The sequence below is a fragment of the Tympanuchus pallidicinctus genome, unplaced genomic scaffold (genome assembly GCF_026119805.1).
Source record: "Tympanuchus pallidicinctus isolate F22 unplaced genomic scaffold, pur_lepc_1.0 scaffold16, whole genome shotgun sequence".
NCBI lineage: Eukaryota > Metazoa > Chordata > Aves > Galliformes > Phasianidae > Tympanuchus > Tympanuchus pallidicinctus.
The window spans coordinates 29,406,073-29,433,495 of record NW_026294679.1 but is presented as its reverse complement, the minus strand read 5'-3'; the positions used below and the strand labels follow the sequence as shown (position 1 = coordinate 29,433,495).

General features: G+C 41.2%; 1 protein-coding gene across 2 annotated transcripts; it reads left to right on the top strand.

Moving 5' to 3' along the window:
- The first annotated feature begins 3,385 nt into the window (after positions 1-3,385).
- On the top strand, positions 3,386-25,935 carry MMRN2 (multimerin 2). 2 transcript variants are annotated; one of them, XM_052676656.1, is made up of 7 exons: positions 3,389-3,874; positions 13,147-13,269; positions 14,193-14,299; positions 15,610-15,678; positions 16,914-17,087; positions 18,155-20,056; positions 22,231-25,935. In XM_052676656.1, exons 1-7 carry the CDS (start codon positions 3,594-3,596, stop codon positions 22,617-22,619), a joined length of 3,045 nt encoding a protein of 1,014 aa, XP_052532616.1. In that variant the 5' UTR covers positions 3,389-3,593; the 3' UTR covers positions 22,620-25,935. The 2 variants fall into 2 exon arrangements, with proteins under 2 accessions (XP_052532617.1, XP_052532616.1); XM_052676657.1 differs by lacking the exon at positions 15,610-15,678 and having other exon boundaries at positions 3,386-3,874.
- Positions 25,936-27,423: the final 1,488 nt, after the last annotated feature.

Sequence of the window (27,423 nt, the reverse complement as noted above, 5' to 3'; positions counted from 1 at the left end):
CAGAGAATGAGGCAGCATTTCCCAGATCTGAAGGCAGTGGTGGCTGCCCAGCGGCTCCCCCCCTTGCTGGGAAGATATCAACAAAGCTGTCCTATTCATCTTCACAGACAGAAAATCCATTCATTTATTCAGTCTGCTCCTGAGGTTTCAGGCTGGAATAAATGAGTCCGAAGCAACTTATGCTTATTAAAACAATTCCAGTTTTTCTGGGCTTTTCAAGCCTGTTTTTTTTCCCCAGGACTGTTTTGTTTTTTCCCTTTTCTTTTTAAATATTCAGATTCTGAAGTTAAAATATAGGCTTAAGAGCATTACAGGGTAGCAGAAGAAGATGCAGAAGAAAACAAAAAATTATCTGAGTTGAAATTGAAGATTTAATTTCTAGCTGCTCTTTCTCCACAGGGAAGCTGCCAGGCATCACCTGCTCAATTGCTGTCCAAGCGAACAGAAGCCATCTCTCCAGCATGATGTTTGGCAATGCTTTCCTGCTGGTTCTGCCTCCTGTCAGATTGTGGCCTCAAGGGTTTGTCCTCTGAGCAGAGTAGAGAATCACCAAGAGAAAAAATGGGATTTTCCTATGCTGTGGGTTCTCTAGAAGGCAGTGCTGATGTTTGACATCTTGGCTATTTGGGGGTGCAGATGGGATGTTGGCCTCTCAGGACAGGAACTGTGGGAGAGGGTTAAGAGCTGTGCTTAGTGTAAACAGTTACAATTAGCAGACAAGGCAAGAGTAGTGGCGACAGTTGTCACAAAGTTCATGGGGTTCATGGATGAGTCTGGAGGAACTGGTGATGCATTGGCACCTGCTGCCCAGGGAGGCGGTGGGATTGCTGCTCCTGGAGGCATTCAATAAATGAGGAGGTGTGGCACTGAGGGACGTGGTCAGTGGGCATGGTGGGGATGGATCGAAGGCTGGACATGATGATCTTAGAGGTCTTCTCCAACCTGAGTGATTCTATGATTCCGAGACTGAGAATGGATCAAAATATTTCCAAGAAATGTTGGGAAAATTAATTTCACAAATAAGAGCACAAAGGAAAGGAAGAAATAACAACTGGAGACCAAGACAGGAGGAACAAACCAGGTATCTCGCCTGTCAAATTTAGATGCCAAAACACAGAGCAAGTCTGTTTTTCTTAGCTGATCTGAGGGCTGCTGGAAATTTCTTTGGGCAGCTCCAAATGCCTCTGAACTGAACTACCATGTCACTTACTGAGCATCCTCTAATGCCAAAACATCTTCCAAATTATATTTAATTTTTTTTTTATCTTACCTATTTCTTCCACTCTAGCAGTGGCACCCAGCTCTGCAAAGTACACCAAGCTTCCAGTAAGGCAGGTAGCTGAATAGGGAATAGGCATCTACTGACGTTAGCTGGTGCATGCTTGTCTTTCTCATCATCTGGAGGTATCTCCTGGAAAAGACTGTCCTCAGAAGGTGAAGAGCAAACAGTTATGGAAAATGGCCTTATGTGTCTGTTTCCCATGGTTCCATGCCGCAGCACCAGATCAAAAAATGGGCAAAGTTGAGATGAATTGTGTTCCTATGCAGGTGCTCCTCATATCCACTCCCCTACAGAAGTTAAACCAGAAAACTTATGTCATAGCCCAGCAACTGTTACGAACAAAATACCATAATCTGCATATTCAGATTATTCAGGGACCCTAAGCCACAGCAGTTAATAATTCAACAGAAATCTTTCATAGCGTTGTCTAATAAAGAGGGTCCTTTGAATAATTCACACCCTAGATATATCCATGGCAATGTCTATGCTGCATCCACCCAAGGACAGAGATGTCAGTCACCAGCACGCTCAATACTTTTCATGTCTTTCATGACTGCTACTCAAAAGTCACATGAAATGATTAACCTGCCAATGGCTGAGCAGTCTGCAGCACACACAAGAGGAGCAGCAGATGTCTCAGTTGGGTTGGCAGAGATGCATTGCCTCACTGCTTTGGAGATACCACGTCCTGGAAGAAGAAAGATGCCATGGGTGATTAAGTGGAAAAGCTCATGATGAAAGACAGGACCAAAGGGTTTGTAAATGGGTCACAAATGGGGTATCTTCATCTTCTGCAGCACAAAACCACCATTCTGCAAGCCATAATCCTACAGCAGTTCAGGTTTTACACCTGTTATTTGTTTTGCCTCACGTTCATTTCAGTTCCTTCCCTACAATGGGCTGTCCTAAGTAAACAAACACAATGCTTAGGTCATATCCAGTTACTTATAAGAAAGTCCCATTTGCATGTGAAAAACAGCACATAAGACATGCACACACCAACATGAGCTTGTGGTCTAGCAGGATGCGTGCAATTAGGTAATAAAGGCAGCAGGAAGGAACAGAGGGAAGTTGCTTACTTTTTTCAGTCTTAAGTCCAGAATCTGTGATTTCATCTCCCTAGAGAAGTGACTGCAGCAGCAACAGCAGGTTTTGTCCTTAGAAAGACAGGAATCTCTCCCTGCCTTGCTCCTGTCCATGCCCTTGCCCAGCAGCGTCAGCCGTGAGACATTAAGGGCATCTCCATACATTTCTGGGTTCTTCCATTATGCACAGAGGAAGCAGGAGAGGCTCTAGATGTAACCTGTGACAAAGAGAGTCCTCAATAACAAAGCCTTCCAAAATCCTAGAGAGATTTTATCCTGCTTTATTTTTCAGCAGACATTGGAGCAACTCCAGAAAAGCTTTACATTTAATAGCCTGCAGGACAGACTGAGCCTTTGGCCATGCTTCTCATCAATCACTCTGAGACGTGCTCCAGCACTCCTGCACCAGAATCCACACCTGCTTTGTCAGGAAGCATAATTCCACTTTAATTTTATTCTTAAAGATGCCAGAGTGCATCACGCTGTGAGGCAGGGAGGAAAGAAATGCACTCTGCTTTACGACAGCAACCAAACCAAAAAGCAGCAGCTTTTTCTGGTGATGGAATAGGATGCATAGAATTCTGTGGAGGCCACACAGAAATGGATGTCAGTAAGATCTTTTTTCCCCACTGTGATCTTACTCCAAAGATGTTAATGACCACAATTGGTTGCAGGTACCAAAATTGCACAAGCCAGGGCATTTCAGATGTTCAACTGGAGAAGTAAACGTTTGCAGACACCGAAGCAAGCAGGTCTGTGGTATTTTCTGGCACCATAACGAGAGTCTGTTACACCACTCAGTATTTTCTTTCCTTTCTTTTCTCTTCCTTTCCTTTAAAGCTAACATCCTTTTCCTGTGCCTGAGGGAGAAGGCAGCTGATAAAAGCTGAGTTCCTGTTCACAGATAAGTTTAGAAGGCAGCCAAACTCAGAAGTTCCTTGAATAAGTTATATCCCTACCACCTTTTTTTTTTTTTTTTTTCCTCTCTGTTAGAGGCATTCCACACAGGAACCAGGCTCACATTGTTTGATGGCCACGGACATTTCCACAGTGGCTGGGAGGGTCGAAAGCTTTTTCCGCTCTTTGTTACAAATCTTTTTTTTTTCCTTCCTTTTTCCAACTTTTCGTTTAAAGAATACTGCCAGGGCATTCCAGCACTAATTCAGGCTGCGCTCCGGAGAGGAGAACAACAGACAGGTGTAATTGGGTGGGAAAAAAAGCCCACAATGCTAGTGAAGGTTTTGCTCATCTGTAACACAATAGGACTGGCTAAGCTGGCCCGGCACATCGACCATCACGGCTACCACGATGTTCCGATGCATGGCTCAAATGCACAGAGCCATCAGACCCCCACAGACTCGGAGAGGGCTCTGCTGCAGGAGGAAGAGGGCTCCTGGGAGGCAGCAGAGCGCCGGGCAGATGTGCCAGAATACTCTGTGAGTATTGCCTACCCACACCAGGGAGAAAGAGAGCAGCTGGAAGCTGTCAGCCCGCCATCCCAAAATGGGTAAGTACCCAAATATGCATGTTCGTGCCATGTTCGTGCCCGTGATGGAGTCACATATGATAAACGTGATGAAAGACCATTATGGATAAAGGTTTCTCTTTGAAACATATTAGATTTTAGGGATTGGTCTGCATCCAAATAGGAGTTTAATGTTCTAACTACAGAAACAGGAAATATAATTGCTTGTGAAGGATGAAACCACAGATGTGGCTGACTCTTTATCCTAAAGACAGCAGGATGGATGCAGTGCCTGGATGCACCTGGTGTGGCTAAGCCATGAGGCAGAGCCCTGCAGCTCCCCTGTAGCACAGTAACACAGAATACTACTTCAGGCACAGCAGAACTAGATAAAATTCATTCCTCACTTTTTCTCTTCACACACCAACAGGGGTTTTTACCGACTGTGGCAACCTTTGCTTATCATCAGAACATACTCAGCTCAGACCTGGGCCTTGGGGAAAGAGGAAGATGAGAGAAAGAAGAGTGGGATGTTAGCAAAACAGGAACAGTGAGGAGTAAATATAAAAGGAGTAACAAATAAGCATGATATCACAAACTCAACCTTCCCCCCACCAAAAGAGAAAGGAGAAAACAAAAAAGGATTTTCACATACTTCTCATAATCATCTCTAGCTGTGTACCCAATCAGAGTAGATAAAGCATGTGCTCCACTAGAAAGGTTTCCAAACACTATGCGTTTCGTGAGTTTTACAGGGCATGTAAGTAGGTCCCTGAATGTTTTAAATAGATGAAAACCAATCAGGACAGGGAATGAATCTTTTATAGCACTGATGGAAGGCTACTGTTCAGTACGGCTGGAACAGCAGCACAGTGAGTGCTGTTCACAGCTCACTGCTTCAGGATGCTCTGATTCTTCTCTTCAAATGTTGTTGGGGTAGTGAGAGGAGGGAGGGAAAGACACTGTAAATCCTTGTTCATGTCACGATTCCTTTCCACACAAACAAAAGCTTGCCATCTTCTTTCTAAATCTCATCTACTTGTAATATTAAGGCCTCCCTTCTGCATGTAATACAGTGCAGGGCCTACAGTCCTGTTTTCCTTCATATTCCATATCCCCACAGATCGGTATGCCATAGCACTAACCTCGAATCGTTTTCTAAATCCCACCAAGTATTGACTTGCAGTTTTCTGATGGACAGCGTTCAGTAATGGCGCACACTTAATTCACCAGCTGCTGGTTAATGCATTTGAGACTCTAGCAGAGCAAGGAAAGCAAAACAGAACCATTACCATGGCCTTGCATGCTGTACTGCAAGGTGTCAGGCATTTGATGGCTTGTTGAAATGCTGATAGCAACCTAAAAGCTGCAAAAATTCAAATGTGTAAAGAGGTACTTGTAGAGGTCAGCAAGGCACTGTAATATACTTTCCTAATTAGGACCTTTTCCTTTGCTGTGTGACTTTGTTCAGCACCAACTTGTGTAATGCCATTCAGCACAAGCTGTTACTCATCCTGATTTCCTCCCAAGAAGAGAAATGCTTCCTCCTTTTAAGGAGATGGTTGCATAATGAGTCAACTCACAACGCTCTTCCCTATTATAAAGCAATGCTGATGACTACACGCAGTCAAGATCTAGCCTGCCAGTAGCTTCAGGGTATTCAGTCTTTTGCTGGAGCAATCACAATTAGAGTGATAAGCCCAGCAAGGCAGCACATCTCAGGAAATAAATTTAATGTTTTCAGAGGAGCTGTACCCAAAATTGAGTGGGGAGAGCGCATACACTAACAGACAGCACAGGTCTGCTTCTGCCTGTGCTCCAAATCCTTAGTGTTGGTGCAGATGGCTGAAGGAGCAAGGAATGAAAGCAAGGGAAAAGGCATTGGGAGTTATAAGGAACTAAGAGACATGGTGAGATCCACACACACCACTAAAAGCTCTGGGGTGATGGAAATCAACCCCTGGTCCATGGCAACGCTGTGATACCTTTCTAGCGACAATCAATGACTTTTCCCCCAAGCTCTTGCTGTTTTTCTTATGCGTTAGAAATGATGATTGTTACAAAACATTCTTAGACCTTTTCAAAATAAATGAGTATTATTTTTCTCATGGTCATTTGAATAATTGGAGACCATGATGACTAATACTCCCCAGGCCATTGGAATTCCTTGGGTTCTGTTTCAGCACGTAAGGTGAAATGACTCACTAAGGCCCAGTCAAATGCCTGAATATGTTATGTTACTACTGAATTCCTCTCAGAATAATGAGGTTATTCTAATCAGAGTTTTAAAATAAGGCAGTTTTTAATGAGAAATGTGTGGATAGTAAAGAACAGTTTCAACTGTTTGATAAAGGAAGGGCTAGGTAAGAGATTGGTATCTCAGCTGCTGCTTGTATCTGAGCACACCAGAGAGGCTGTGCTTGTTCAAAGTTTCCTTCTTTTTCCCTGAAGCTGTCTTGTGCAATTGATCAGTTTGACACGACAAAAATTCCTTATGGCTGAGATAAATGGATCCATGAGTACACAGACTTACCAGCAGAAGTAGAAAGGGAAATGGAAGCACAAGTATACAAAGATCTGTACTCTATTAGCATCTGTTTTAGGCATGGAAGTTGAAGAGTAAGAACAGTAAAGACAAGTAATAGATTTCATAAATATACAGTATATAATACCCATAACTCCCATGCAGGCTCTAATCCAATCCCTCTGCCTGCAGCCCCACAAAGAATTGCACTGACGACTCAGATTACATGCACACAATATTCATATTTCTTTAAAAAACAAAACAAAAAACAAAAAACAAAAAAAAAACAACAACAAAAACAAAGCATCTAAAAGGTGCAATTCCACCACATGCTAGTTTGGGCAGCAAAGCCCAGAGTTCCCTGTATCCTCAGTTGGCCTGACCTGTGAAGTAACACTGTCAACCAGATCACTTAAGTGTTCCAGGTTAAAAATAAGCTCAAGGAGAAAAAAAAAAACAAAACAGAGGCTATTTTTGATTTTACCCCTCAGTAACCACATTGACAGAGCTGATCCCCAAATGGATGGCTCACGCAGCGAAGGACAAATGGAAGTGGTGATGAGGTGGGGATAAGCAAAGGAGCTAAACCTGCCTTCCCTCCCTCTGACAGAGTCATAGAACTTCTTCTCTTTCCTAAAGTGAAATCATTGTCAGGGAGCTCCTGCCCTGTGTGAACTGTATCTCCATCATGGCAGGTATTTTAGTGCTCTGTTCTCCTTTATCCACAATCAGATGCTCAATCTCCCATCTATTGCAATTTTTCTTACAGTTAAAATGTTTGGGGGGGAAAAAAAAACAACAAAAAAAACCCCATCCTGAATCCTGACAGAAAAGGCAAAAATCTGCAGAATAAGTAGATCCTTAATCATGCTGACTTGTGTCAAGGTTTGTATACACAGTCCTGTCCCTTGATGGGAGGAAGGCTTCCTGATGTCAGCCAGCAGTGCTGTTATCTCACTGAAACACGCACCTCTTCCTTTAGCCCTGCACTGGGATGACCACAGAGCTGGTGTCTGTGATCAGCCAGGGTGCCCAAAGGGGGAGCCATCCATCCTTCAGAGTGAAAAGAAGCAGAGGAAACCAAAATAGCTATTATTCTGGGAAAAGTCAAAACAATGCCCAATCTTAACAGCTCGTTTTCTTTTCTGCTTTTACAGGAAAACATCAATTGATCTGATTAATATCAGTTTCACACTGACTCATCTATTTCTTCCAAATTAGAGAGGGACTTTCTTAGGATGTTTATGGGATACTGAAATTTCCCACCAAAGGGGAATAGAACGCAGGCTTAAAATAAAGCAACTTCTGGATTAAATGCAGTTTAATGTGATCTTCAGCCCCTGACATCCTGCACACTAGTGGAACGGCCAGAGTGCTCAACAATAGCTTTTGTAGTGCCAAGTTCACTAACAGAAGCAGTGGCTTTCCTATCAAAATTTGGCACTTGGCTCCTTTCAGGAGTTTTGGAAATCTTCAACTCTCTTGTTGAGTTGCACAGCTGCAGGTGGAATGGCTTCCCTTTTGTGTATTTGATGGGCAGTTCCTGAAGAAACGTAGCTTCACTGAGCATAGTACAGTAGTTACCTAGCCCTCCACATGCAGAAGATTCATTTCCATTGTTACATGGTTCATTAGTGCAAGCTGTAGCAATTCAGCAGATAGCAAGGGATCTCTTGTTTAAGCGTAGTGACAGAATCCAAAGCCTTCCTACAGATGAGGGTCAGTAACCCTCAAACAAGCCCTTAGCAGCTGGCTCTGAACAAACTGAAATCTTTTGCTGAGAAGAAAAGATGATCAGGACAAGCCTTGCTGCTCACTGAGCGCACACAGTTTGGGAACCTTGTCTTGTTCTGCATCTTTGACTGGCTGGCACAAGCACAGCTATGCTGGCAGGGAGCACCAGCTGCAATCCCACTTCAAGATGAAGTGAGAGTGCGCTTTCATCTGCAACAATCAGAAGATGAAATCCCAGTTTAAGCTGCCCTCAGAGCGGGCTGTAGGACTTGCACTGTGCTGAGGAAGACATAAGGAAGGAAACGGCTGTGAATGCTTTGTGAAGAAAACTCTTGCACAAATTTCTCTGCAGTAGCTGTACAACAGGTGGGATTGCCTCAAAAGTCACTGCAGCCAAGTCTGCTTTCTCTGAAATGCTGCTTGCTGTGAGGCTCCGAGTTCAGGACTGGTTTTACTCAGAAAGCCATTGTGGCACTGCATTCACAAGGCATTCTGCAGGACAGGCCACAGCTGAAAATATACTAACTGGCATCACAGCTGGAATGAACTGGGACACTGGGAGACTTGTAGTACTGCAAGAAAATCCAAACACTTGGCATTGCTGCTCTTTCAGCTGAGCTTGTTGTGATTAACTACAAATCAATCAGTCTACTTTCATCAAATCCCAGTGAGAATCAGTGATGCTCAAGGCATGAGGCACAAAGTTCCTGCCCAAGAGGAGCATTACCCATAATCAGGGAAAGAGGGAAACAAGAGAAGTAGTTCCTGCTGCCTGGCTGATACACAGTGCTGCCTGCTCAGCAGAGCAGAGAATTCACTGATGTGCTGACAGGTCACCAGCAATCACACATCAGCTGCTAATTAAAAACAAGGGCACACCTTGTTCCTTATGAGAGCCAGCACCTTTTTAAGTACTTAATCCCTTTGGCACTCCCCAATGAATTAACTGATGAGTCTTTCTTAAAACCGACATGCACAGTCCCAGTTTAGACTAATTTAAATGCAATGCTTTACCTCTTTTTTGAACTGAGTGCTCTTTTATTGTCAGTGCTTTGCACTGTGGGAAAAACTGAACACAGATTATTCTACTGCTAAAGCCTGATTTTTTTCTGCTTCAACTGGAGTAGGTCAGGAGCCTACACAAGTTAGTAGGAAATGGCTTCACATTCAGAGACCAGCACAGAATTGTAGGGATTGGAACGGACCTCTGGAGACCATTGAGTCCAATCCTAATGCTAAAGCAATTTTCCTACAGCAGGTCACACAGGGAAGCCTCGAGGTGGGACTTGAATATCTCCACAGAAGGACACCCCACCTCTCTGGGCAGCCTGTTCCACTGCTCTGTCACTCTAGCAGTAAAGAAGTTCTTCTTTCTGCTTGTATGGAACTTCCAGCATTCCAGTTTGTGCCCATTGCCCCTTGTCCTGTTGTTGGGCACTGCTGAAAAGAGCCTGGCCCCAGCCACTTGATACCCATCATTAGATAATTACAAGCATTGATAAGATCCCCCTCAGCCTTCTCTCCTCCAGGCTGAAGGGCCCCCGGTCTCTCAGCCTTTCCTCGTACAGAAGATACTGCAGGCCACCTTCCTGGCCCTCCATTGGCCTCTCTGCAGAGGTTCCCTGTCTTTTTCTTGAACTGGGGAGCCCAGAACTGGAAAGCCTTCTGTTGTCATCTAGTGGCACATCTTAGCAGCAATAATTGCATACCTGATGCCTTTTGCATTGCACAGAGAAGGGAAGAGCTATGGGCCTTAAAAGACTTGTGCTCTGTCAGTAACAGTCATGATTCGCTGGGCAGGAGTTCTCAAAGTAATTATAGGAGCTGCCTTCCTTGAGAACAGAAACAGGAGGAAACTGATGTGAAGGACAGCTCTGCTGCATGAGCACAGACAAAGGAATAACAAAACTCATGGAAAAACAACATCCTGCAGCTTTTGTTCAGGCAAAAATTCCACTGACACAGCAACGGTCTAAAATGATGCATTACAGTGACAAGCAGGAGACCACCAATGAAACTGAAGTACCTGGCTGTGCTGGGGGACATTATTCTCATCTACCATCATGCTGCTCTTATCAGTTGTAGCACTGTGTGGAAAAGAACCAACCCTGTATTCATTGTAACAAAGTTATGGCCACTTTGCTTTACCTCCTGTCCTGCTGCTGTGACAGCAGGATGTCTGACCAAATTCTGACATCACAAACAAAACTGCTCGTGTTTTGCTGTGTTTCAGAAAAAGCAGGTGTAATATCCAAGAACAACAGCAAAACCAACCATTCCTAGCATCAAAATAAGCATCCTTAGCCCTGGTTCTGTAGGGCTGACTTCGGTGTTGCTCCAACTTGCAGTTTTGCTATAAGCTTCATCATTCCCCACCCTAGAAATAAAGCTCTCCTGCTCTCCTCACAAAGCAGCTTCTCCTTGGCCACAGAGGCTGGAGTTGAAAGGAAACCCTATTAAGGAGGATGAAAGCACAGAGTGCAAAGCTGGTGGTATAGTCAGTGAGTGAAGCTACACAATCACAAGGGGAAAAAAATACAGAAGCAGAACATAAAGCTTCTATGTCCCAGAAACAGGCTGAATGAAGTTCTCTTTGTGAAAGGGCAGTCACTGAGGCTTCATAGCCCATTGGTGTCAGTGCAGAATTGCCACTTGTCTCACTGAACTTCAGATCAAGCCTTTGTAAGTCTTAAAATCGTTCCACTTTAATGTTAAGGAATGACGTATTTCCCTCAAGGTTAATACAATTAAGGAGTATTTTTAGTAATAGATAGAAAAGTTTCCTTAAAGGAAGCATTTGACAAGATATATAAAAATACTGCAATAGAGGTTTCACCTTTGGGCAAATGTATCTATATTGCAGCCCTTTACAGATAGGAAAAATGGGCTTTACGTATTTACTCGACGACATAATACAATTTGATAAATTGAATCCAACTCAAATCCGCTAAAAATTGTTATAATTAAAACCAAAGTATGATATGATATTGCCATTCAGCTTCACAAATCAACTTCTACATTGAGCCAGGGAAAACTAGCAAGCAGATACTAAAGAAAAAACGAACATACAGAAATATAACTACTACTAAAGGCAGCTTTTATACAAAGTATGTCAAATTCCTTTTGCTTCATATTATATGTCCCACATAATACATAATTACCCAAGCAGCAGGTTGGGGTCAGTTTCTGACATAACGTAACTCTCTTGTATGGGTGAGAACCTAGGAGTAAGCCCACCAGATACATACAGCATGGGAGCAGGTTTTGAAAAGAGTCTTCTTATTTTCTATTAAATGTGTTTGTGCATTTATATCTGTGATAGTAAAATACTCATCTTGCTCACACACATTTGTGCATGTAAACATTTGGTTTAGATCTGTGAGGCTTATGTGATCAAAAGCACTCGTCTGGGAGCCACGCGCAGTGGGAAAAACGAATCGGCACAGATGATGATTCATGGGGCGTGGGTTGTTTTCATCAAGAAAGAACAAAACATGAAAGCAAAATAATCGTATTTGAAAAAGAGATTTCCACATGGAACGTGGACCCTTGCTGGGATCTGGCAGGCACCGCACTGGGCAGGTCTGAGGCCCTGCACCTGGCACCAGTGCCTGCTTGGGCTAGCAGTGTGTGTGAGCCAGGTTATTTTGCTAGGAAAAAAAAATAATAAAATAAAGAGCAGAGAGGATTTGAGCTGCAAAAGCCACTCACAGGAATGGCTTGGTGGGCACATGACAGGGGACAGCTGTTTTGGCTTGGAACCACAAGAAAAGTGGCAGCAGGCTGCTTCTGCACAGCTTTCATGCCTGTCTCTAAGAACTGAGAGCAGCTTTGCCCACAGGTGTGCTTGCTGACATCTCAGCCATGCTGTACCTTGAGAAGCTGGCTGCAGTGAGTGTGGGGAACTCGCCCAGCTTGCCCAGGCTTCTGCCTTCCCTCTCCAGCTTCCTTCCCTTCTCCTGGCTGCCCTGCTGTTCTCCCAGCTGCCATGACCACAACTTCTGCTTTCGAGCTCAAGTTGGTTCCCTATTGTTTCTGCGCTCAGACAAGAAAGGCAAACTTTTTCCATATATGCTGATTATCAGAGATTTAGTTCCCGTGTTCCCATATAAAAATATACTGCCTAAAGTTCAGCTGTTCTTTATCAGGCACAGCTCTCCCCCACACAATGCTCTGCTCCATTTTAACACAAACCTTTGGAGTACCTCCTGATCCTTCCAAACTCCCCCGTGGATACAATTGGCATTGTTCGAGACCTGATTCTGCTTTTGTTTTGAAAAACTAGTGTTGATTTCTTATGGAAAAGGAGTTTAACCAATATGCATAATGGCACAAAATACTATTTCTATTTTCCCTCCAGGCTTTAAGGAGATACACGGTGTTTATTAACATCTCATCTCCTTGCAGGTCCTCTGAGCCAGCAAAGCTTGCACATCCTTTTTCCTCCCTTCACTGTGCGCTGGTGAAGCCTCACCTCAACCGCTGTGTGCAGGTTTGGGCACCACAAGGAGAACATAAACCCCTTAGAGACCACCAAAGGAGTGCTACAAAACTGATGATCCAATGGAGCCAGGGTTGGATGCAAAAATCAAGATGGCCCAGTAACTGATCAGACATAGCAATATTTTGGCAGACACCGACTATTAACTGAGTTTATGTAGGATTAATTTTCCAGAAGCACTCAGACTAGACCTGATGAGTCAGTTGTGAGGCATCTGAAATGGCAACATGCCCATCCAGGCAGTTTGACGTTTAAAGCAACATTAACCTGCAGGTTATCATGGGTTGGAAATTTCTGCTGCTGAATGAAAAGGCTGGAAATGGAACTAATGCGTCAAAGTTCAGACAATCAACCCTTCTGTTAGAAACTCTGATAAGCATCCCAAATGAAAACAAAGGAACAGAGAATCGAGGGAGGGGAGAAGCTAGCAAGCATTTTTCACTTTCCTCATCATCCAGCCTAAAAAACAAAGCCCCTCTACATTTTGCCCTTCTGTGTCACTGCTACAAGCAGAAACTTTAAAAGACCTATTTGAAATTCCTTTTTCCCCAATAGGAACTGGTGTTCTGTCACGCAGTCTCGTCTGGTGACATACATTGAGGCCTGCATGAAGGAGAAATACATTGTCAACTCCCAGCAGCCCTGCCCAAACGGAGCTCCAGATTGCCAGAAGATCATGTAAGTACCCCAGGTGAAACCACTAGAGACAACGGGATATTCTCTGAGGTATCTGAATTAGATTTTCAGAACTACTGATTGGCACATTTTGAAAATAAATTAAGCACCAACTTAATTTAATACCAAGGTGAGGTAGTGTCTGATTTACGTACCTATCATGATAAGGCATTTAAATAACCTGGGATAATTATTGCCTTTAAAAACCATCAAGTATAGGACTACAAGGGGATTAAGTGATTTTTCTAATCTACCCACGTTAATTTAGGAGAAAAAAAAGAAAGCAATCACATCTTTTTCACAATTTTCAGGTTCCTAATACACACACAACTTAAAAATAACAACAAAACACCAAAAAGCTCTGCCTGTGACCATCAGTAAGACTTATTCGTAGTCACAGATACACAACTGCCCAAAGGATTATTCTTATTTCAGAAGGACCGGCTGCCCAAAGAGCACAGGTGAAAGCCTATGGGACAGCTCTATAATAGTAAATATTAGAGTTCTGTTTGTGATAATTATGGATGTTTGCCAGCTGTAACATCTCTTTGAGACTCCTGTCAGATTACTGCAACATGTTGGACAAAAATCCCCACAGGACAACAAACAGGAGGAAGGTGAGGTAGACCAATGCAGACTGCTAACTGAACCGTACTTACATTCTGCCAGCATGTATGAATTTGCACACACCTCCTGTTGCAAATAGTTCTGAAAACCAATCTTATGCAGAAAATAATACTGCTGTCAACTGCTGCTAACTGTTTTAGTGAGCAGTAGTGATAAATTTACAACAAACTTTTAAACCACATTCTGCATTAGTTATCTAGGACACCACTGGCACCAGCATACAGTTAGTCAGTGGATTTGCCCCACGTGATGCCAGCTGACCATAACTTGGAAACTAACACCTGGACCCTGCTCCTCAGGTACAGGACAGCCCTGAAGCCAGTCTATCAAGTGAAACAGAAGGTTCTGAAGTCTTTGCAGTGGAAGTGCTGCCCTGGATTTATTGGGAAGGATTGTGAACAACGCGGTAAGGAAAGCCAGAGAGCATGCATAGGAATTAAGACTAAACCACATTCATTGTGGCAAAAAACAGCTCACCTATTTGTTCCTCCGGTTTGGGAATTGATGCTTTATTTTCTTTGGCATGTTATGCCCCAAATCGCCTTGCAACAGGAAGGAGGTGTAATTAGCTTTAAACAAGGCTAACAGCAACAACACTTTCCACTAATCATCACACTTGGAGAGAAGCATTCATTTACCAGGGGAGCTGACACATGTAAAACTCCACCTATGAAGTCTCCATCTCTGCCTAAATGCATATAGAAAGTAATGATAAGAGAAAGTAACACCAGCATGCGATATATCAAAAAAATTGTTTAGAGGATGAAGTAATTGTGGGGGGAAATTGCCAAGTATCCAGTTTAAAGCAAGCCTTTCTGTGCCATGAACCACCACCACAGCTCCCTGTACTGCTGAATATTGATTGCAGCAGCTGCTAAATAAAAGGGGGGTGAGGGGGCAGGGGAGGAACAGCATGGTTTAAAAAGTGCAATGTTTCACAGCACTCAGAAGGTTTAACAAAATGCTTTATTCAAAAGTGGAAGAATTTATATTGAAATAAAAAGATAATTCTCTGTAGTAATTAAGGCATTAAACAAAGAAGTCAAACATTCAGGTGAAAATCTTGGTCCATTTCACCTACCCTAATTGGTGAAAAGTTTGCTCCTCAGAAAAGTTTGGAGTTCCTGTTTATATCTCTATTGGTTTAGGTTTAGGTTTTTTGTGCAGATAGCTCCTCTCAGTTCTTATCTCTAAGGTAATTTATCAGTCTGGCTTCTATTTAGGAGGTTAGCTATTACCAAATACAGTGTGTTTTGCTTAGTCTCTACTCAGTTATGCTCACAGACCAAAACCAATTGCTTCATTTTTATCTCTCCACTGGTACAGCACCACCCACTGTAGCTGGTGCTGCAATAGCAGAACATTCATGTAACTGGAACAGGAAAAAGAAATTTGCAGAACTTTTGAAAGGACTCTCCAGAGAAAAGCATCTATTTGTAACAGACTAACTTCTTATGATCAGTAACTCCGTATGAATTTTAAAACCCCATCCCTACTGCACAGCATCATCATTTACAAGGTGTTGCATTTTGGTGCAGTGCCACAAGTGAAATTCTCCCAACACAACGTTCCTTATCCTAGGATTCTTCCTGCTCTGCAGAAGCCAATCTCCACATCTGTCACATTGCAAGTGAAACTGCACATTCTTGCCTTATTGAACTGCATTAGTCTCTGCATCTAAAGTGTTCTCACAGATGTATCACATCTCAATTGCAGATCCTAATGTCATTACAGCACCAAGAAGTCAAACCGAAGGACGGCAAGAAGAAGAGTCCTCAAACCACAGTATGTTCTTGAACTTACATTGCTTGCCATTCTCTTACATCTCAAGTCACCGCCCTGAGCAAAAGCTAGATTTTCAGTTGCTCCTTTAACGTGATAAACTATGGATAATATCTTTAGTGAAAGCATCGCTTGGGAAAGTTTTTACACAACTATGTATCATTCACTGCCATTTATGCGTGTTTTTGCTATAAAATTATTATATGAATGTTCTTGAGAAAACAGCCAAAAGTTTCACAGTAGTAAGCTGGCTGATCATCACTTAAACCTAGTGAGAATGGCAGCTGGTGTTAAACCCTTTGTTAGTGTGGATGTTTAACTCCTTGTTCTGCTCGGTGGATTCATCGGAAAGCACTTCAGATGACTTACCAGGAAAAAAATCTATTCCAAATGCCATTTTAGAGCCTCTACTAGTAGCTTTGAGAATATTGTTATGATTCTTATCTCATCTTGCCAATCTAATATCCAAGAAGAACCTTTCCTCACTATATGGCAAATGGTGAGGCTTGTAGTGCTATTAAATACCTTCCAGCAACTGGGTTTAGGATAGCATTACAGCCCTGAAAGAGAGTCCTCCTTGCACTATGCTCTCAGCAATGAATGAATAAACAGTTGCTTTAGAAGACTCAAGTTTATAAAACATTAGCTTGAAAAGTCAATTGTAATCCTGGAAGGGAAGAGGTCGCAGGGATGGCACAGTTAAGATACACCAGTTCCTGCAACTCAGCATACACTTTTAATTCTTCAGCTCAAGTTAGCAGGTATTTATTTAGAGTAATACAAGTTAAAGGGTCCCTCTGTGAGAGCCAGCGGTGACACTTACCCCTTATGCTCTTGAATCTTTTGTGAAACACCTTCGTTGCTCCTTCATCCTGTCCTTTTATTCTGGGTTATAAAGCTTAGCTATCCTTCCTGTCAATTGGCTTGAAAGCAATAATTATTTCAGAATGTTTTTATGGCATGGGGAGGTATTAAATGAAGAATATTTTACCACCATTGTGGCTACCATGGTTGAAGGTCTTGTGTTAATATTTAAATAAATTTTCCATCGCTGCTGAAAAAAAGTTTGCAAGTAAACTGTCGTTAAGCTGCTATAAATCAACAGATCCCTAAATGTCATTGCAAGGTTTCCAGAGGAAAAAAAATACACTGGTGTTCTCAGAGCTCACAGGTCTTGTAGGAATACGTGTTGCTGCAACTTCATGGCATGACACTTTCTTTTTGAATCTTGTGATTAGTGCCAACACCAGTGGATTCAAGAGAGCTGTTGGAAGTCATTCAAAATCAGGAGGCATTACTGGATGATCTTCAAAGTGATATTCATCAAGCAGTCAGCAACTTAGGTGATTTACAGCGAATATTTGAAAACAACGGTACAAGCATGGTGTTAGAAGTGAACCAGAGCAATGAAGGTGAGAGGTCTGATGTAGAATTATCACCCTGTCAACAGGCCCTGTAAGACCATGCAGATCAGGAGGGGAGCCTGAGAGCCAGAATGCACTCTAATATCCCCTGGTCTGCAGGTTGCTTCCAAAGAGAGAAGAAAATGGGTGCAATTCCAATACAAAGTAATGAATTAAATCCAAGCAGAAGTCAAAATGTGAAATTAAATTAAAGGCAGATTCCTTCATACTCTTCAGAAATTTTAGAATCTGCATTAACCACAGAATGAAGAGATTGCTTACAATAATTCGTTAGCTTACTATTCTGCTTCCATGCATTCTTTTCTACGAGGATGCTGAGTTTAGATGTACTTTTTCTTCTTCTTTTCAGACTCCTAGCCCAATGTGCTGAATCTCAGATTGGTATACATAGTAAAAATACAACATGTGCCCATTTATCTGAAACATTATTCCTGCTTTATATTTGCAGTGGAAACTTTGGTCTGAATAGTACTGAATTTGAACTACTAATCTGAACCACTGACTTAGAGAAACGTCTTCTAGTGATACAGTCTGAACTTCAAGTCACTCAGTTCATATGCTCAAGTTCAAAATCAAGCCTTAGTCTAATTCACACTAGTACAGACTCCTCATAGATTTTTCCAGTTATAGAGTCTTTGCCTAGGATATGCAGGTGCTAAGATGCTGTGTAACTTTGTGAAGCATTAGGGACATCATAGAAAGCATCAGACAAATAATGGTATGAGAAAATTGCATAAGCAGGAGCACATCAGATAAGAACTTGTGAAAATGAGCAGTTACAACCATTAATAAAACTGCTCTAGAAGCATCTAAAAACGCAGTATTTCTCTGACTTAAACGGGGCAATCAATACATTTCTAAGTTTCAGTCTGCAAACAGAAACACAACATGTTTTGCTAATTTAAATAAGGTTATTTTTGCTGTTACAAATAATTCAGCATATGCTTAGATTTTGAGAATTAAGATGGCAGTTACTGAAGAAAAATACATCCTTGAGTTACCCTGGTCAGGTTAAGATGCTTTCTTAAACAGAATTATTAACTTTGTTTTAACAGATTTTCAGGAAAGGCTTCTGCGGCAATTTTTGTTTCCCCACATGGAGAATTTTCTAAGGAAACATTTGAACCCAATGTGGGCGAGCTTCAACAGAAGCTTACAGAATCTCTCCAACATAGTAAGAAACCTGTCCCACGATGTGGAAACCAACAAGAAAAGCATAGAAAGATTCCAAGAGAGCACTGTGCCTAAAAAAGAGTTCCAGGAGCTGGGAACTAAGTTCGAATCTAAAGTCCAGGAAAACGTAGTGAAAGTTGATCAAATAAGAAGAGAGATAGAGAATCAATTGCAAATGCAGCAGGCTAGTATTGAGCATAACCTCACCATAATTAGGGCAGATACTGACACAAGGCTGAAGAAGCATCACAAGATACAGCAGTCCCATCACTTAGCTTTGAACAACAACATGACAAATATGAAACACGAGCAAAACAATCTTGAAAATAAATTTGAGACTTTGAAAAAAAATTTAACAGAACTCTCCTCGCATCACAGTCCCAAAGATGAAACTACACAGTTAGCCATCAGACAAATAAATGACATGCTGGCAGGGCATGCAAAACAGCTTAAAGACCTCTACATGGAGTCAGATGTGGCCTTTCAGAATATTGCAGTTCTAGAGAGATGGTTTAAGGAGTTGAAAAAAAATATCTCAAAGTATAGGCCTGAAGATGTTTCAATAACTTTAATGGAGAAATCAGTTCTTATTGAAGAAAATAAAGCAGCAGTGGAAAGGCAGATATCAGAGATGAATGATACTCTCTCAAATCTTCAGGAAAACTATTCAGATCTGTTGAGATATATGGAGGAATGTAATTGCCAGAAGATACCTTCTGACACCAATATACTTGAGGAAGATTTAAAGAACATCACTTATCCCCTTGAGGGCCAACAATCAAAGGACATGAAGCAGTTAGAATCTGTTTTCAAAGACCTCATGAGGAATGAGATGGAAGAGCTCTCCTCAGCCTTTCCATTTATCCATCAGTCCCTTAACCTGCGTCAAGAAGAAAACAGACAGCTTCAGTTGCAAGTTGCATCTTTTTCAGAAGACATAGGCCTCTTGAAGAAGAAAGATGAAGAAATTTATAGACACATCAAGTACCTCAACAGTTCTTTCGGCTCACTTTTAGAAGATGCCATGCGGCACGAAGCTGCACTGGAGGCTTTACTGGGAGAAGAGTTTATGGAAGTCCTATTTGAGGAAGATCCCAGTACCCTAATATCATCAGTAGTTCAGCTGCAGGAATTTCTGAAAGAGATCTCAAATAAACTCCAAAACCAAAATATGACTTTAGAATCTCTTGTAAAGAGATTCCATCGCTTGGAGAGAGGACAACAGAATAATCACAGTGTTCATGCATCTTCAAAGCGTCCCAAACAGGAAACTCAGACACTCTCTGTACTGGATGAAGCTAATCAGCTCAGCAGTGTAGAACATATGGAACCTAATTATGAGGCTTCCAAAGATGACTCCTTGCACAGCTCAATGTATAATGACATAATGACTCTGAAGAATGACATCAAATATCTGAGTCTGGCAATCAAGAGGCACGAATCCAGAAATGACATGAGTATCTGCTGCAATCATACAATTGCAAATGTAGTAGAACCACTTAACACTTCTGTGGAAATTATCTCAGGAGATTTAGAAACAATTAAAGAGAAGCTGGAAAAACATCTGCTGATTTTCAAAAAGCTGTTTGGAAGCGATGAAGGATTACTTGCCTCAAATATAAGTCTGGATGTTGCAAAGATTCAGTCAATGCTTACCAGAAAAGTGAGAAGGCAAGAGAAAGGCCAAGACAAGCAAAGAGACAAAAAAAAGCCTGAGAAGCAGAGAGAAAATACACAGATAGTGAGTGGAAGAAATAGAGTGCAGACTGAACTGCTGGAAAAAGGTAGGTTCTTTTATCTTACTTGCTCATGTGCAGGTCTAGCTTCTCTCTGGGCCCTGCTGCAAGTCACTCCCAGTCCCTCAAAAGCATATAAACTGCAACCTGCCAGATATCCTGTGGGATGTTTAAGGGAGGTATTTTGATATCTTTGCTTTTCCATCTAAATACACTGTTTGATTGACAACCAAGTCAATACAGTGGTACACTTTTGCTCAAAGCCAGGGAAAAAAAAATAAACACGCACATTACAGCTACTGTGTAACTGGCCTTGAATTAATTCAACTTTAGATATTTAGAACCCAAATTTTGTTTGTAGATGCTCATGTTTATGGAATTAACTCTTAAAAAGCTGATGGGGAACACTGGGCCTCATGGTTTGCTGCTTCTTTCTCAGTTATTTCAGTCCATAAGGATTATACTCAAAGCATCAAATCCTCATCAGTCTGGGCAGATACATTAAATTAACTGCAATAACTTGTGTAAGCAGAACAGGGAGAACTGCCCGGAGTGCAATCTCTCTCTTAGAGTTAAGGTAGGTTTTTGGCTTATACTGCACTGATGTATCAGTGTGCCAAAAGCACCACGTAATTACAAGTGCCACAGTTCTACCACTGGCTTTTATGATTCAGCCTTTGCTACGGACACATAACACAGAACAAAAATCAGCCCCTTTAGGCAACTGTGCTGCAAAACTGTAGTTAAGAATGAATAAGCAAAGAACATATTTCAAATTGCTTTCAGGACAGCAAAAAGAGTGCAATTTTTTCTCTCCTGGTTGGTCTCACCCTTATGCCTTTCTAAGGATCCTGATCTAATCTCTTTATCTTCTCACACAACAGAATGCAGTTCTAGAGAGCTTACAATAACTTTAAAGGAAAAATCACTGAGCCTTGTGTTTTGCTGTGATATCTGCCTAGTCTTTATAATCAGTTGTTTTGTCACTACCTCAATCTACATTTCTTTTCCCTCAGCTATTTCTGGCCTTTATTTTAAAAACAAGAACAAAAACCTGCAGTTGAACTACTATTGACTTTGCTTCTTTCCCAAGAATAAGATGCCTTAAGTGCCAGCAAAACAGAAGTATTTTCTAAAGCATGTTTATCTTTCTACTAAGAATCTTGAAGTAAAAATATTACTTGAAAAAAAAAAATAATAAAAGGGGAACATTCTTTAATAGAAAAACAAAAGCCTATTCATGTCATCGGATCGCACTGAATGAATCTTTTCCTTGGTTAAGGACTTTTTATTTGTGCTTGACTTCTCTAAAAAACAGAACTGCAAGAGAACTTTCCAACAAATTTGAAAACACATGAAAACACATGATCACAACTACAAACTACTGGAAATACGCAAACAGAACTCCTAACAAAATTCTCAGTCCTAGAAGTTCAAATGAACATGGCATTTCTTTTTAGTAATGAGTGTGGTTGTTAGAAGTAATTGGTAAAGCTTATCCATCTGTATCAATGACCGTGAGGCTGAAACAGGAATGCTCCCACCTTTTGCACCCTATCCTAGCAGCTGAGGTAAGCAGGCTTTCGGGGACTGCAGTGCAGTGCTCTCACACTTTAGAGAAAGACCCCAGTCTCTTATCAAGACTGGAAGTAACCCAACTGGCTTTCTGTAAACCACAGCATTTCATGGCCTTGTCTGCATATAACCTCCCAACAAAGCAAGTTTTCTGCCAAAGTTTCTCTGTGCCTGTTCTGGGCACTTTCAATCTCTCAGTGTATGTAATTTGAGAGTAGGCATCAGAACAGTTTCAGGTAGTTAACTAAGTGCCTCATAGGTGCACGTGTCTTTACAAACTCCCTTCTTCTGTTAACAGCTCTGGGCAAGAAGGACTAGGAAAGAAGAGCTCCCATACCCAAAAAGCATTTGATATTTTCAGGGTTTTTTTCTTCCCCTTACGTGAAGTGATCTAATTTTATGTCTTCCTGACCTTGCATTTTTGATAGTTGCATAAACAAGTACCACTTTTCTTGTCTGAAAGAGGAAAGGTGTTTTGGATCACAGATAATGTTTCCAAAATACTTTATCTGGAACTATTAATCGGCTGCACAGCATCTAATAAAATGAAAGTTTCCATCATGCCTTAGGCTCCTGAGCAAATAAAAAGCAATAGCTGGGAAGAGGAATGCTCGTTGTTAAAATACTGTTTTTCTCTCTTTTTTCAGACTCATCAGTAGCATTCCATGTGGGATTCTCAGACAGAAAGGATAAAGAAAAAGCTCTGAAATTTAACGAAACATACCTCAATTATGGAAGCAGCTATTTTCCTGAACATGGCTACTTTAAAGCACCACACAAAGGCGTCTACCTGTTTGTCATCTCTGTGGAGTTCAGTTCAGGACCAGCACTGGGACAGCTCTCTTTCAGCCGTGGGTACAAAAGAACTCTCTCAAGTAGTCAGAGGAAGACACCAGATGGAAACACCGTAACTTCTTTTGCTATGGCAGAAATGGAAAAGGGAGAGAAAGTGTGCTTTGAATTGCTGCAGGGCACTGTCAAGAAACGAAGTCCACCTGGGACAACAATGAGTGGATTCCTACTATTTAAAACTTGAACAGTAACACTGTGTTTTACTGATATTTTTTCCATAGATGCAATGGATCAATTCACTATTGCTTCATCTGTGATGTATTCAATCCTACTGCATGTGTTTAAACATAGCACTACTCTAGGTTTGTCTTCATGCTTCTTTTCTGGAAGTGTTTGGCTTTTGATTAGTTGCTAATGAGCAGCAGTGTGATTTTCAAGTGATGACCTAATGGTTTGGATTCCAAACATATCAATGCACATTCTCAATTCCTTCCACAGGGAGAACTGCACCTAATCAGAACAGATGCTTTGCGGGGCTTTCTTCACTTAAAACTCATTTCTCTTTTTCTCCTTTCTCATGAGACCCCATCTGGAGCACTGCATTCAGCTCTGGGAACCCTCACATAAGGAAGACATGGGTATCTTGCAGCATGTCCAGAAGAGGGTCACAGAGATGATCAGAGGGCTGGAGCACCTCTCGTATGAAAAAGGCTGAGAGAAATGGGGTTGAAGAGAAGGCTCTAGGGAGATGTCATAGCCATATTCCAGTATCTAAAGGAGGCCTACAGGAAATCCACAGAGGGACTCTTTATGAAGGGGTACAGTGGCAGGACAAGGAGTAACAGCTTTAAACTAAAAGAAGACAGATGTAAACAACAGGAAGAGATCGTTTACTCAGAGAGCAGTGAGGCGCCGGAACAGATTGCCAGGAGAATCTGTAGACGCCCCATCCCTGGCAGTGAGGCTGGATGGGGCTTTGGGCAATCTGGTCTAGTATTTGGCAACCCTGTCCACAAAAGGGGGGTTGGAACTAGATGATCTTTAAGCTCCCTTCCAACTCAAACCATTCTAGGATTCTATGAAAAAAGAACCCCTCCTGTGACAGATGTCCCCATCACCATCAAGGAAAAACATTTCAGACTATATATTACCAGTGATATTTTTTTTTTAAGTGGTTGCTCAAAAGCAAGAAGCCAAGACAATTTTACTTCTCTGTTCTCTGTGGACCAGGCAGACTGTCTTGAAAACTTCTACAATTCACTCTAACTCCACATTTCAGTCTGTATGTAACACAAACACTAGGAAAAAAAAAAAAATAAATCAATCAAATCCAATAAGATGCACCCTGTACAGCCTTTGTAAGCAAGGATCTTAGAAGTGGCTGAGCCTCCCTCCTCCTAGACCTGGTATATTTCAACAACACTGCAGAACTTAATAGTAACATAACACTGTTAGGATGTGTTAGATATACATACATTCCTAATGTAGACATGAGGAATATGTCAACAATAGCAAAAAAAAATATTGCTGAAATATAGTTTATTTCTAAGGATATTCCTGTCATGAACACAGCCCAGACAGCCCAACGTTTAGTTTAAAATCAAGTGAGTGAGCAAACTAAATTATCAGCAAGTAGACAAGCTCACTGGCCTAATGTCATGGTTGAATATAAAATAAATTTATAATTAGAAAAAAGCAAAGAGCAGGATTTCTGAATAGTGGACGTCTGAGCTTCAGGAAAAAAAAAACAACAAAAAACAACCAAACCCACAAAAACTCAGAATGGCCACATCCTGAATTTTTCCTGTCAAATGAAGCATCTCCAAAGTTGTTCATTTTGAAGTTCTGTTATTCTTTGTTTTCCCTAACACAACTTAGAAAACTATATAAAAACAATTCCATTTGGCAAAATGAAATGCATTTTAAAATTCCCAATGCTTTTGATGAAAGAGATGAATTCCTAAGATGTATTTTATGCCCTTTAAAATAGTGCTTTCTGACAGAAAAATTTCTGTCAAGAATTTTCCTCCCCACCTATTTGTATTCTGAATGACACTACACTACAAGATAATTAAAAAGCATTGGTACCAATACACGCAACACTCAAGACAACAGTTTGGCAAGTATCTTTTGAGACTACAAAGTGGTTTTAGTTGCTGACTCGCTGATAAGATTGTTACTTTCCTTCTGGACAGGCAACAATGCAAATAGGTTCTAAAACTAGTATAATTAAATGCCTTCTACTGATTCAGAAACAAAAAGCCACAGACACAGATTAAGACACAGAATTCAGCATCTCTGGAAAGAGAAAATGCCACTTCTGACCTAATTAGCAGGTTATGTCCTCCTGCCTCCTTCTAGCCAGTAGTCCCATTCACACGAGACTAACTGGACAAGTCTCCCCATCCATCTGGTACAGAGTCAGTCCTTGCACTGCTCTGCAGGAAGCAGCATTGGATGCCCAGGAGCTCAGTCAACTTCTGCCCCCGACTGCCAAAATATCTGAGGAAGGAAGAGAAGAAAAATGGCAAGAGGCAAAATGTCAAAAAAAGGAATAAAACCATCAATTTGTAAGATTGGGTTCTGTTAGTAAAATCTATCACAAGGAGGTGACCCAGACATTTTTTGACATTTTATTTTACCAGTGGCCCAGCTATGGGCTATTGCACTGGCAGCATTCTGCAGCGCAAACAGTGCTGTCTAGGTCAGGAGAGAGTAAGGAGCAGTGCACACTAATCCTGCAGGTACAACCAAGTGCTATAGTTAAATACATCGAGAGAATATGTATTTATATGTTTTCAAATAGACTTGCTGGCTCTTAAGGCTTTGACAGAAAACTTCAATTGGAATGACAAGTACACAGCTACTTGGAAAGAGGCAAGGTAGGTAGTAGCTCAGCAGAAAGGCCTGTATGTGTGATCTCCAACCCTAGCAGTTCTCCCAAGTGGGATTTTTAAAAGTTCGGTACTGCCATGCTTAACAGAGTTATTTTTGTTGAAGAATTAGGCAGACAAATTCAGAGCTCGACTCCAGAGTGAATATAGTGTTAATATAAAGACATTTTCATATTCGTATTCTTTCAATATGTTAAGTTAACCACCTGCATACACAAAGAAGGGAAACTGACTGGAAAACTCGTTTTAACATTCTGAAGTAAAAACTTTAGGAAGGAAAATGGATTCAAGCACTCTATTGGCAGAATAAGCCTGGAGGTTTGTCTTCCTTCCTCAGTGATGAGGTTTTGTTATTTGTTTTGTTTTTGCTTTAAATACACACCTATTAAGCACTATCACCAACATGACTCTCATGTTTAAAAAATACCTCCCAGCTTCTCTTAGCACTCCCTGAAAAACCTGTAGAAAACCATCCAAAAAATTTTGCCAGTAGTCCAAATCTGCAAATCAAACCCCAAAGCTATAAAAATATTAAAACAAAAACCCCATGCCCTGTATCTTTCAACATCTTTGCTAAATTGTTTTGCTACTGATCTTGACCTGCTTTATGAACGTACCTTACAGTGCTTTGCGTTTTAAAATTAAAGTTCCTTAATTTTTTCCTCATTACTATGAGATGAGCTCCTTTCTTCACTCACAATTCAAGCACTCATTGTGTATCAACTTTCTGTTTTGTGTATTAATTTTCTATTTTATTATCTCTCTGTGGTTGATTTCACCGAATCCCGCAGTCAGATTCATCTGAGCCCATTTCACATGCCCACATCCTGCCTCTGAAGTCCACGGTGGTCACCCCTCAAGAACCAGTTTCATAGGGTTGATCCACTCACATTAGTGGGCCTCTCAGGAATCTGATTCATGCCTAGTATTGAAAGACTTCTTACTCCTTTAACATCTGAGACAGACCGAAATAGTGGTTTGGGGAACAGTGAAGATAAAGCCAGGGAAAGGATTAATGGAATTTATGGAATTGAAATCACTGATACTTCTGCTTTTATTTCATGATTCATTTCAGAAATCACTCAGTATGCTTTTACTATTTTATATGCTTTTTGGCCTTCAAACAAAATGTAACTGAGAAGGTGTTGGAGATGCTGCTGGACATGGCTTTCAGTTCTTAAGTACTGATGTGAGTGCATTGGTGAAAAAACTTAATATGAAGGTGAAAAACAATTACACATCGACTACACGATTTTGGTATTTATTACTAGTAGGCAGTAGAACTCATTTTCAACCATCAAAACCCCCACCATGTTTAAAAGGATTTTCATATCTTTGCGATACACCGCCATCGTGTGGCCGTTTCTAGGAGCAACGTTAGGTCGCTTGGTCCAAAAAAAACACCCAGTGCTTTCATTATGTCCTCCTGTGATGCAAATATAAGAAATCCTACAGTCTGCATCCCAGCCATGGTAAGCTCAATCAGTGAATACGTTCTGTCAGCTACAGCCATAATCATGACAGAAAATTTACTCTTGCAAGATACTAACAGTAAGAAGAGCAAATCTGGCTCTGTAAATCACTGGTATTATGTGCAAAAAAAAAAAAGGTTTGAAACCAGATAAAAAATATTCTACAAATCTAACACGTGAATTTATCACTTCGAAGAAAAAAAGTTTTTTACAATATACTGGTTAACTGCTTTTGTAATGCTCAGACATGAAACCCTTATACACATCGTAAAAAGCTATCTCTAAAGCAAAATTCTTCCTGGTCAAAACATACCTTTACATAGACAAAATGATTCAAAATTGACCTTACTTTTTCTTCCTTGCAAACCGAAACTGAACTGTCTGCAGTTTAGTAGCTGGCACATTTCTGCAATGAGAAAAACATTCTGAGATTTTAGACAATTGTCTACTCAAAGCCAAGTATCCCTTGGATTGTTTTTCATTTACTTGAACCATAAAACATCATAAACTTAGGTTGTATAGAAACACCTGCATAATTTTGTAACCAACAGCAGAGAAGCACATTAGCTTAAATTTCATGATTTGGACACTACTACACACACACCCACCCACCCACCCACCCACCCACCCACCCACCCACACACAAAGAGCCAACAAAAGAACCCCTCATCCATTTCTTTTT

Bases quoted from the DNA above. Each gene is read 5' to 3' on its own strand.
- MMRN2 (XM_052676656.1), top strand. From the start codon at position 3,594: ATGCTAGTGAAGGTTTTGCTCATCTGTAACACAATAGGACTGGCTAAG. The intron at 17,088-18,154 runs GTGAGAGGTCTG...TTGTTTTAACAG, and splicing joins AGTGAACCAGAGCAATGAAG to ATTTTCAGGAAAGGCTTCTG. The intron at 20,057-22,230 runs GTAGGTTCTTTT...CTCTTTTTTCAG, and splicing joins GACTGAACTGCTGGAAAAAG to ACTCATCAGTAGCATTCCAT.